Here is an 11,800-nt window from a genome sequence, read left to right as displayed (position 1 = left end):
TCCCTAATGTCTTTTTCTTCTCAAGGTGATGTTCAATTTAGTGATTTAATGGTATGGTGCAAATTAGTGACATGACAGGATTAAAGCCATGGTCAGAAACTCTGAATCCAAGATCTTGAAAGTTCTTTCTTCACATCTTTATCCTCTGACTTCTAAGAACAAAAAAATTGTGCATCTACTCTTGTTAAACTGCTTCCACTCAATTAAAAACCAGAGAGGAAACACTTGTAAATCTTAACTTTTTACAGTTCCATATATGGATTTATAGATAATGGTAAAGAAAAGAAATATATGATGGAGGTATATGGAAGCAGCCACAGTAGATCATCAATTCAGTCAAATAAGAAATTTCTTGGAAAGTAACGATTGCACATTTGAGTCATCCTTTTAAGATTATTTTAAGATGGTTAAAAAAAATGTGCTTTACGCTATCTGCAAAAACAATTCTGCACCTAAACTACAGCTACCACATTCTTTACATGAGTAACCCCCCTCCCCCCAAAATAGCTGGAGACAACGGATTTGATCAATTTTTTTGTTGAATTTTTAAAACATCCGAATTTGCATTTACTTTTTTGCTTAGGTTTTGTACTCAAATTTGTTTAAACTCTTATATATAAACTCGAAAAATTTTCCATTTCCTTTTTTTTTTAAATACAACGACAAAAACAATAACTTTCTTATACTTGATGGATTTTATTTTAAAGTAACGCTATATTTCATTGAGAAGATTTTATTTATTTACTTACTTACTTTGGTTTCAAATGAAAAGCACGTGGGCTCATGGATGAGTCCCAAGTTTAAGAGTGAGTATCTCTGAATAGACGATCTTTGAGACTTGTGCTCCCACAAACACCAGAATCACAACAACTGGAGCGAAAGGGGCTCGTGCCTATGGCTCGTGCCCAGTTGCTTACGAAATTACACGAACGACTGCGAGGACTCTACATGTGTGCGCGCGCCCGCGCGCACTCTGACTCAGGCGTAAACGGCAGCGGTCACACGTTAAACCTCAGCGACCCGCGCGTGCTCTCCTGCGGATTAGGGTTTGTCCGATTTTGGTTTGACCCAAAGAGCATGAGGGCGCTCGCGCTCCACCGCTGTCACGCACGCTCCCGCTGACGCCGTCACGCGGATTTAATCTGAGCATCCTCGCAGGGCGCGAGCTCCCGTCCGGTCGGTTCGGTTCTGCGGAGGGGAGGTGATCGGCGCCGAACTCCTGTCTGAACCGGTGCGGCATCCATCCCTAAACCCCCCCCCCCCCCCCCCCCGCCCTCGTCTCCAGCGGGAGGCCGGCAGGATGTAGCGGCAGTTCACGGAGGAGAGAGGGGCGGCAGAGGAAGAGAGCTGGACCGCGCGGACCGGGGCGGGACGGACGGGACATGGGGAAGGACCAGGAGCTGCTCCAGGCCGTGAAAACCGAGGACTTGCTAACAGCTCAGCGGCTTCTGCAGAGACCGCGGCCAGGAAAAGCCAGTCAGTACGCCGTCCATCCTCCTGTCACGCACACGCACCAGCTCCGGACAGCGCAGGCAAAACCTGATCCTCTGTGTTTTTGTAGTATGACAGCAGACATCAAGATGTAGCTGGCAATCACGCACGCGTGTCCCCCCTCCCCTGTTCCCCACTATGAGGCAGGGATGAGGTGCGCGCGCGCGCGGATACCGGGTGCACAGAGGTCCTGCACTGTTCTCGGGACAGGCGGATTATTGGTGTGTGAGGAACCCAGATGTTCGTGGTTATAGTGTGATAATTGTAAGTGCAAACGTGCAGACATTTGGAGCATACATGTAAATGAGTGAGTGCCCTGTGCGCGTGCGCATGGGTGCCTCACATGAAATCAGATGGGATGTGAAGTGATAATTAGATTTCAATTACAGCCTTGGAGCTGCTCTCATCTCCTTAACCCCTTCTGCTGACACCTACTTCGCCCCAGTTCCTCCCCCTCTGGGTCTTCTTTGGGCCCTTCCTCCGGGCCCTGCCTCCTTTCTGTGCATGTTTGTCTTTGAAAATTCCAGCAGTGCCATGGACAAGAAAATGTTTCTCCTCAAATGCCAGAACAGATCAGCCCTGAGTGGTCAGGCTGCTGCACACTGACAAAGAGACTAAAGATGGAGGGACTGAGTGTGGGGGGGCTTGCAGGACAGAAGGAGTGACCCAGTGTGGTGTGTCGAATGGGAGGTTAAAGTGTGTCTGAATCCAGGTTTATGTTTGAATAATTAAACAGTGAGCCAGGTCTCCACTGCGAGAGGATCTAAAAGCCCTCGTGCACGCACACACTCACAGGCAAGCGTGGACGAAAACACACTTGACACGTCGGGTGTTAGTCATGTGCCTGACTGTGATCGTATTATAAATAGAATGCTAATGAAGTTCAGAGCATGGCGGGTTAGAAGGGAGTCGCTGTGATGGTTTCTACTGTCACAAACGACACAAATGAACGTTGGGGATTAAAGGAGTGGAAGTGGACGTGAGATCATGTAAGACCTGATCTTTAAATTCAAAATTCAACAGTGACTGAATGATAACTCTAACCTGAGCTGTGAGTATATCCTTTGTACTAAAGGCATTAAAGTTTTAGCTCACCTGTTGTTTTAGCCTGAATTAAAGGCAAAATCTATATTGTCTTTTAGTGTGTACTAGAATTGTAATGCTTATTTACAAACACCAGGGCTGCATGATGGTATAGTGGTTAGCACTCTTGCCTCCCAGTGAGAAGGCCCTAGTTTGAATCCGACATTCATAGGTAAGATGATTCTACATTATCCCTAGGTGTGAATGCAATAGTGAGCGTAATTGTGTGGCCCTTCGACAAAGTGGCGTACTGTCCAGGGTGTACCCCGCCTTCGCCCAACAGTAGCTGAAATAGGCTTTAGCCACCCTATGACCCTAATGCTACATACCCAACGGCCAGCTCTTTTCCAACATATGAAAGATTTGGTGTGGTATAATTCCGGCCGGACACAAACCGCAATTATTAAGTCCTACTTCATGATCAATTTTCAAACTGTTGGCACTTCTTTGAATTGAAAAAGATGCCATCCCTACCAAACTGAGTCCCTGATTGGTCAAAGGTCAACTGGTTTAACTTTTAACATGCGTTCAATGACTTTGTGTTTTGTACGTAGAGCCCGAAAACAAACTTAAAAACGTGCATAGTGACGGGTAAATGCGCGAGATTTGAACACAGATCTATGAAATGCGCCTTTACGTGTCTTTACGTCTTTATGTCTTTATGGCTTTGCCAAGCTCAGTGTGAACATATTATGAAAGGGATTAAGTGGGTTTGGAAAAAATGGTGGATGGATATTTACACACCTGCACCTACCAGAACGCTGAGGCATAAATGGGATTTGGTTTTTTGGGCAATAAAGTGGGTCTCAATTCGAAAAATACAGATATCTATTGTCTTTTACACTGGGCCATTCAGTTCACGCTTTGTTCAGCAGGACCCAAACCAGCAAACTTTGATCTAGATTTACATGTAGTAAGTAGATGCGTTCATTCAGTGATTTACAGGTTTCCTACAGTTTAGGAGAATGTTGGTTAAGTGAGCCTCTTTACACAGTGAGCCTCTTTACATGCACACAACTCTGTTTGCAGGGAGTTAAGAGATATATTGTAAGAAATGGAATAATCAGAAGGTTTTTGTCTATTATCTGATATTTCTATGAACTCTCATTCATTTTGGTTGATTCCATCTTAGTAGTAGGTTTAGGGGCTTTATCTCTTATCCAAGAGGCTTTGTCAATTCTGAATTGACAAAGCCTCTTGGATAAGAGGTAAAACGTCTTCTAACTTTAAAAAGTAAGTCCAGATGACAGCCCCTAAACCTATTACTAAGATTATCTGATATTATTTGTGATAATATAGATATATGGACTAGGGATGCCACAATTCTCTGTTTAAAAGCGAACCATATGTTAAACCATCGGACCAAATTGTGGGGGAACGGGAACTGTTGCATCCCTACTGTATACCAGTAGTGTTTGTTGAAGCAGTGACGTGCGGTGAGGTTGATGGCTGGTGAGGCACTGACTCCTCTGGAGTCTGATTTAGTATGAAAGAAATAATTATTTCAGCATTCATCCAACAGCAGCTAACAGCTTATAAAATACACACAAGAAAATGTTTGTGCAACAGAGAATATTTCTTTTATAGACATGGATAGAACACTCTTCTTGTGTATAAATTATTCATATATACTGTAAACAAATTAAAGTATACAGATGTGTTCAGCGCACATTTGACCCTCAGTAACTATTTCTGGTATTTTTCCAACTTCAAATTCTGGTGCTTTAATCAGTGTTATCAAATGTCTGTGAAATTAATCAATAAAATAAATGATTTTACTTACATTTTTACCACTTACTCCTATGTTATTTTAAAAAAATAAACATTGAAAACCATGTTTGCCCCTACTTTTTGAGTCCATGCTCCAATCCTTCTCCACAAAAAGCTCTATGATCTGTTGGAAAAGTCTTCCTTATTTTCCTGTAGTGAGCTTCTCCTTCTCAATGGAGAAAGACATCCTTAGTCTGTTCTGCTTCTATGGCACCAGTGTAGCTACAAAGCAGCTGTCAGCTCACGTCTGCCCCCTGCTGGCGGGGCTTGCCTCACCTAAAGCCTTTTCTGCGGGCCTACAGCAGTGTTTTCAGCGCACGTCTCTGTTAACATTGAGCCCTGCAGTCAGACATGAGGCAGAGCGCTTCAGAGCCTCACCAGGAGTTTCCGCTCCGTCTGTGATCGCACAACACTCAAATGTGACGATTTTAACCTCAGAAACTGTGGATAATGTGTTGAGTTGACTGAAAATGTATATTTAACACAGATCAGTGGAAAATAGAATTTACTTCATTTACTTTTTCCTATTTTATCATGATTATGACAAGTGAGGCTGTGCCTCACTTGCCTCACCCTGACCGCTTGTCACTGTGTTGAAGATGTCAAAAATGTGTTTCGCTAAATTTAAGATGGATGAATTATTTGTTGTTGTTTTTTATCATTCCAGGCTTACTATAACCAATTGAAGGATTTTACTTCATTGTTACTTGCTTATTAGAAGATTTCAACAAATGCTTTTCTGAATGTGTAGTTTTTTGTCGCTGTTTTTTTTATACACAAATCATATTTCAAGCTGAAACAAAACTGTAACCCAAAAATTGAGATTTAACCAAATTGTAGAAGTGAATCGCTGCATCCCTAGTAAACATGTAACTTATAAACTTTCTGTTACTTTCAAAACATGGAAGTGTCTACGCTGCCATGTCGTAGGACTGGGGGAGATGGTGAGGGAACTCCTACACCTGCACAAAAGACAACAGGTTGTTGCCCTCCACTGGTTGCAATCAGTGAGAAAGAAACAGCTGTTGCCTTGGAAACTACCCGGGGCATACTTCTTAACTACATGACTTCTGTTTATATTTTGCATTTTGTTTACAAATGCAAACATTTAAATACTGCAGAAAAAAACAAATGTAAATTCAGAAAGAGGTGCTTTTTAAAAAGGACTCTCTATGTGATATTGGGATTTTTTTTTTGATCACTGGTTAATTGCCATCACCAGATAAAGAACACCATTTGATAAAAACAACTTAAGATATTAAACTATGATTTTACACATTTGCTGTGCATTTAAAAAGCATTGATGACTGTCAGGCCGGGGATTTCAACCTCAAACCAATTCAATTAGCTCAAAGCTCTGAGCTACACTTACACCACTGTGTAAATACAAATAGACCATCATCTGCAAAGAGTCAAATATAGAAGGAGCGATGGAAATATGTACGTTCCAAAGAAAATAGACAAAAATTTATTTGCAGAATTATTAATGAAGAAATGGTTCTTGTTTGGGGGAAATACTGCCCCAAATGAAAATCTGATGTAACTGCATGATGTCATTAGGTGAGGTCCACTCCTGTTTGGTGCAGTGTGATAGCAACACAAAGATAAAGATAGAGAATTTTCAGCTTTTTCCCTCCATTTGAACTTAGTCCCTTCAGCGTTCTTAGTCTCAAAGCTGATGTGGTTCTTGTCTTGTTTGTTTTTCTCAAAAACTTTGAAAAAGACACCAGCATCCACACTAAGACAGATGAGCTGTTGGTTCAAAATTGAAGCAGAAAATCGTAGCTAAAAGGCTACAGGGTTCCAGTTTTGTCTTATTTCTCAAACCTCTATGTTTATCACTAAATTGTGTAAAAACATCACCTTCCCACCATAATCTGCCAACAATTAACACCTTTTTTTCCGTTAAAAATAATTTGAGCACCCTCTATTTGTGTCAACAGGGTGTTTTGACTCTCTAAATTGACTTTCTTTTACAAATATATGCAAAGAGAAAAGAAAAAGCAAAACTTTTATTGTTCCTAATAAATTATGATGCAGCTAAAAAGACAGTGTCTTCAAACAAACAATCTTAAAGCCTCATCAGAATGGCCATCACTCTCTAAATCATAATTTATCTTTTTTGTCATTTATAGCTCTTTTCTTTGCAACTTTAAAACACAGCTGCAGAAATTAGGACACATTTTAATTATTTGAGTTGTTTTAGTAAATAATCAATAACGCTGTAAAACACAGAGGCAGTGTGATTTTCCAACCACCATTGACCAAACAACAGAAAAGCACACATTAGTGGTCATTACCAGACAGTTGGTGCATCCTGTGGTCAGAAGCCATGAAAGGCTATTGACAGTCAGACATTGCTGCTATCGACTCAGAATGAAACAACTGGCATTTTTGATTGAAAAGATTGAAATTCATTTGCACCACATACATCCACTCATTTCAAATGAGCTGCATGTTTCAAACACACGGCTCATTCAAAAAAAAAAATCCCTGTTAATGTGGCTGTAGAGGAGGACGTATCCCAGAGAAGTAGGAACTTTTAGGGGGAGCGATTCAGATCTACGCTTTTTGAGCAGCAGATAAAGGAAAATCCTGCAAGCTTATGTTGGATATCTGATCCTTCTGGCAGCTCGGCACTACAAACTTCACAGCTGACTGATCATTAATCATCCCGTCTTTTTATCTTTATTTGGATTTATACTTTCTCAGGATGTTTGTCCTGTACTGTCAAATTTCTGTTTTTTGCATCCACATTCAGCCAAGTGTTGTTTACCAAGTTAACACTTACTTATTGTGTGGAGTGTTTGAGCTGGGTAGAAACAGTTCTGGTCAAGGTGCCCATGTGTGAACCAGCTAGGGTGTACCCCCTCTTACCCCATCTAACCCTTGACAGTGGCTGGGATAGATTCCAGCAACCCAATCACCCCAATACAATTAGAATTTTTCTGAACTGGCACAGACAGTGCACACCCATCCATCCATCCATCCGTCCGTCCGTCCGTTTGTCCGTCCGTCCAGCTTGGTTTCCTGTGTAGGGTCACAGATGTTGCAGGCCTATCCCAGCTACTTAAAATCCAAGGGAGGGTACACCTCAGACAGTTTTACAGCAGTGCAGATTGGGATACACATTTGAAATGATTTAGTTGTTTGCTGTCAGAATTCTTCTTGTGATAATTCCTTATTTGCCTTTTTGCAAAATTCTCAGATCAATGCGCATTTTGACACTTCCAACTGAGCGATAAGCAATAACATTGCTTAGTCTCACTACATATTTGTTAGGAAAAAAACAGTAATCTGATCCAGGATTTTTAGTGTTACCAGTTCATGTGTGAGGACAGGGCACAAGCCATGACCAGTTTTTGATACATTTCTAATATCAGTGATTCTTTGGGGAAACAGTTGACTCCCAGGAATACTTTTTCTTAAAAGCTGTTTTTTTTCTTGGAAATATGTTTTTACAGGGGCATCTACAGGTTTTCAAGAAATTAACTTTGAAGCCAACTTCAAAGTTGTGCAGATCAGTGCGGTCAAAGTTACAAAAGGTTCATGTGAGCAATAAAGGTTAATTAAATCGAATAAACTTCCAGTACAAAAATATCTCCAATAATGTACCATAAAAACAGGAAGGATTTGAACAAAACGTCCTCCTTCGCTCAGGCTGCCATCACTTTAACATCGACATGAAGAAGCTGTGATGCTCAGTGAGCAAAAACATCACTATCTACTAATTAAGATAAATATGCTGCCAATAAAGGGCAAGGTTTTGGATATCTGGGTAATCTGATAGAACCAGCTGCCAGGCAGATGCACTAAATGGTCTGTGATGATCTTAAATTCCGGCATTCAGTAGACAAAATACAAAATCACTGGTTAATATAGGGTGTGTTCTGACTGGAAAAATCTGTTCGTCCAGACCCGGTCCGCTTAATTTGGTCCGGATTGAGTCCGGTATTAAGACTGCCATCAAGGGGACTTTCCTGTTCAGAACTAAAGCTTGTAAACAAAACCACATGACTAAAGATCTCCTCACTCATTGGTAAGGAATTACGAGGGCATAAGGTATGGAAATCTTGCGCTGTTAGTTTATTCAAACTTTTATATTTCACTTACAAATTTTGAACCGTATCAATGTAAGATGTTAGGCTGATAAGTGTTTATGACAATATAGATTGTTGGGTAAACATTAAGAAGCAATTTGTATCACATTAAAGTTGGTTTGATGAGTCTGAATTCATCCAACTACATTTCAATGAATTTCTGTGTCTCATCTGTTTTGGCATTATTTTAAGAGAATGCTGTTATTGAAACTACAAGGTAGCTTAGGATGACGTCACAGCAGTGCATGCAGCATATTGAAAAAATCATGTAGGAAGCGTTTTCAGCTGTGTCGAAATAAACAGCTGTACTTTTTTTTTTCTGTTTCATAACACAATGGTTGCTTTATATTTGTCTGAGGCTCATCTGTTGCTTCATTCCTACTCTGTTTACGCCGGCTACATTGGCCTTTTTGGTTCAGTTGTTCCGCTCCAAGGACGGATTGTACCAGGACCAGGGTCTGCCTTTAGCCTGAAAATTTGTTCTGGATTATTGGGGGAAACAAACTCTGGTTCACTTTAAGCAAACCAAATGTGTCCAGTCCTAAAATACTCTGATGAAAAATTTAGACAGAACATGCATTTAACTCACACATTGTATCTCCTGACTTGGCTTTGTAATCAGACCAAGACTTGAGATTCGACTAATATTAGACCAAGACTTGAGATTTGACTTAAACTTTAGACCAAGACATTAGAATTCACTGGAACGTCAGAACAACACTTGAGATTTGAGAAACTTCAAACTGAGACTCAGACTAACAAAAAGTGACTTTTGATTTATTTTGTGAGGTGTTCACTATGATCTACAGAAACTAATAAAGAAAAATATGATCTCTTCTTGGCTGCACGGATGTGCAGTGGTTAGCGTTCCAGCCTCACAAGTAGATGGCCCTGGTTTGAAACTAAGCTGGGTCTTTTCTTTGTGGACTTTGCAAGTTCTCTCTGTGCATGTTTGGGTTTTTTTCTGACACTCTTTGCTTTCTCCCACAATCCAGAAAAATGCTTCACAGGTTGAACGTGCCCACCTGTGTATGTGTGAGTGTGTGTGGGATTGATCGTGTGGTCCTGTGACAGACTGGTGACCTGTCCAGGGTGTACCCCGCCTTCGCCCAACAGTAGAGTAGACAGGCTCCAACAAGCCTGTGTCCCTGGAGGGAATATAGTGAGTTAAGAAAATGGATGGATGGATGAATGAAATCTCTCTTCAAACAGCGTATCTGAGAGTAAAGTGAATGATTTACAATATTTGATCAAACCAAATAAGATGTCAAATTAATAAGCAAATACTTTAGATGCTAGTGTTGAAGTGTTCTTTGGGAAGTACAAATGTATTAGCACCATTTTTCATGTCTTACACTTGTCACAACCTATAGAAGAAGGACTTTTTAGAGCAGCTGGAGCTTTACAGCTGCTGCGGTGCATCACAGTATACATAGATTCTTTTGTGGGGTTTTAGTGAACATTATTGTCCATTCCACCACTGTTTCTCTTTCTCTTTTTTTTTAGTAATGTTAAATTTCTTTTTTTTCTTTGCATCAACCTTCATTGTTTTAAAACACTGTTAAATTACAAGCAGAAATACGTCAGATTCACACATTTTTAGAAGTAAGAAAGAGAAAAGTGTGATTTTTTTATGTTAGAATACTGCTGAGATTCTTACTGCCATGCAAGTGTTGATACACTGCCACTTAGTTCTAATATTATAAGTTATAAAACATGGTGCTATACCTAGTTCCACCATTGCAACTCCAAAGTTTCTTATTGTGGTAAGAAGACCAGAAAATAAGAAAGAGGTGGGTTCACACCGGCCCTGTTTGATTTGGTTAAAACTGCCCAGAGTATAGTTTCCTATGTTAATCTGCATCAGAGATGGGCAACTCCAGGCCTCAATGGCCGAGGTCTGCAGGATTTTCACATATCCGAGCCCTATTCATGATGGATTACCTGGTTCAGGTGTGTAAAGCCAGTTAGAACTCACCAGGGCATAGTATGTTGGAAAAAATGCAGGAATACAACCATCAAGCCCTGGATAGCCCATTCCTGATCTCGACCAAGTTTGCACTCAAACAAGCAGATTGAGACCTACCTACAGAGGACATCTCATTCAGCGGCCAAGTCGACTTTGATTTTGTGAACAAAAAAGCTACCATTTATTGGACTTAAGGACCAGCAGTGAAAGTCAAGAGCCAGTAATTAAGGACAAACCCAGAGAAATAAGGAAATATAATGTGAAAGGAGTGAAAACGTTTACAGTAACAAAGAAAACAGCTCCAAAATTACAAGAGACTTTAACCACACTTAAGATTTTAGCCTGGTTTTCCTTTTGGCTTTGACTTCTAGCGAGAATAGTCTGGTGGTTCAACAATTTCCTCAGAACTGCAATAGAGAGATATAATCATAAATGTGTGCTGTGTCTCCTATTAGGAGTTATTCTGGGATTTCTAAGTCTACACAGAATGATGATCACAAAACTCTGTGATTAAATTGTCAAATCTAAAATGAAGCAACTTGCCTCCTCGGTCCGTCAAGGCCTGACCAGAGCTCCTCTAGGGCCGGCGTCTGGGGGTGGGGGCCTGGGCTTGCTCTGGGGGGGGCGACGCTTTCTGGCTCCTCTCTCTCTGTGTGGGGTGGGTGGTGCCGGGCCTGGGGTGTCGGCGCCTCCGGGGGTGGGGCCCCTGGGCTGGGTGGCCCTGGCCCCTTTGCTGGGGGACAGCTGTTTGACCACCGGGGGACAGTCTACCAGCTGTCCCCAACTTACCCCCTTCCTCATATAACCTCATATTAGGGTGAGGGGGTGGGGGGTCTTGCCTGCGATGCGCCTTGGGGGGGGGGCTACTTGGCAGTGGCCCCCTTCCTATGGTTGCCGTATAGAGAGGGCCCCCCCTCTTTCGGTTTTATTTGCACCTTAGACATGTAGGGTCCTTGGTAGGGGGGGGTGCTTGGACATCACTGCAAGCAAGCAGCAGATGTCCTCCTGGCACCCTACCCGCCAATTTTAACCGCACCTTAGACATTTAGGGCCCCTTGGTGGGGAGGGGGAGGGGACATCACTGTGAGTAATCAGGAGATGTCCCCTTAGTGCCCTACTCGCCAATTTTAACTGCACCCCCCTTAGTACACACACCCTTCCCCCTTCAATATATACATTCCAACATTAACACACACACATGCACACACACACCCTCTCAAACACACATACACGCACACACATTTTGCAAGGAAGGTGGGACCTGGGTCCATCTGTCCCCTACCCCTTCCCTGGTGGGGGGTGCGGGCCCCTTGGCGATGGCGGCCGTGTCCCTTGGGTGCCGGCTCCCTGGGCCCGGCGGTGCTCTCTCCGCACGGTGGGGGGGTTC

General features: G+C 42.1%; 1 protein-coding gene across 4 annotated transcripts in view; it reads left to right on the top strand.

Annotated features, from left to right (window-relative positions):
• The first annotated feature begins 848 nt into the window (after window positions 1–848).
• LOC101161704 (uncharacterized) overlaps window positions 849–11,800 on the top strand; it is a 46,848-nt gene continuing 35,896 nt past the window's right edge. For 2 of the 4 annotated variants that reach the window (XM_004066030.5, XM_011477219.4), the window contains exon 1: window positions 849–1,476. In XM_004066030.5, the coding sequence (XP_004066078.1) occupies window positions 1,383–1,476 (94 nt within the window). In that variant the 5' untranslated portion in view covers window positions 849–1,382. Of the gene's footprint in view, window positions 1,477–2,366; window positions 2,481–11,800 lie in introns of those variants that run through there. The other 2 variants (XM_078944204.1, XM_078944197.1) reach the window with 1 other exon arrangement.

Source organism: Oryzias latipes, chromosome 1, assembly GCF_053564925.1.
Source record: "Oryzias latipes strain Hd-rR chromosome 1, Olatipes_Hd-rR_3.1".
Classification (NCBI taxonomy): Eukaryota; Metazoa; Chordata; class Actinopteri; order Beloniformes; family Adrianichthyidae; genus Oryzias; species Oryzias latipes.
The sequence above is the reverse complement of the archived record's forward strand: the minus strand, read 5'-3'. Positions and strand labels throughout refer to the sequence as shown.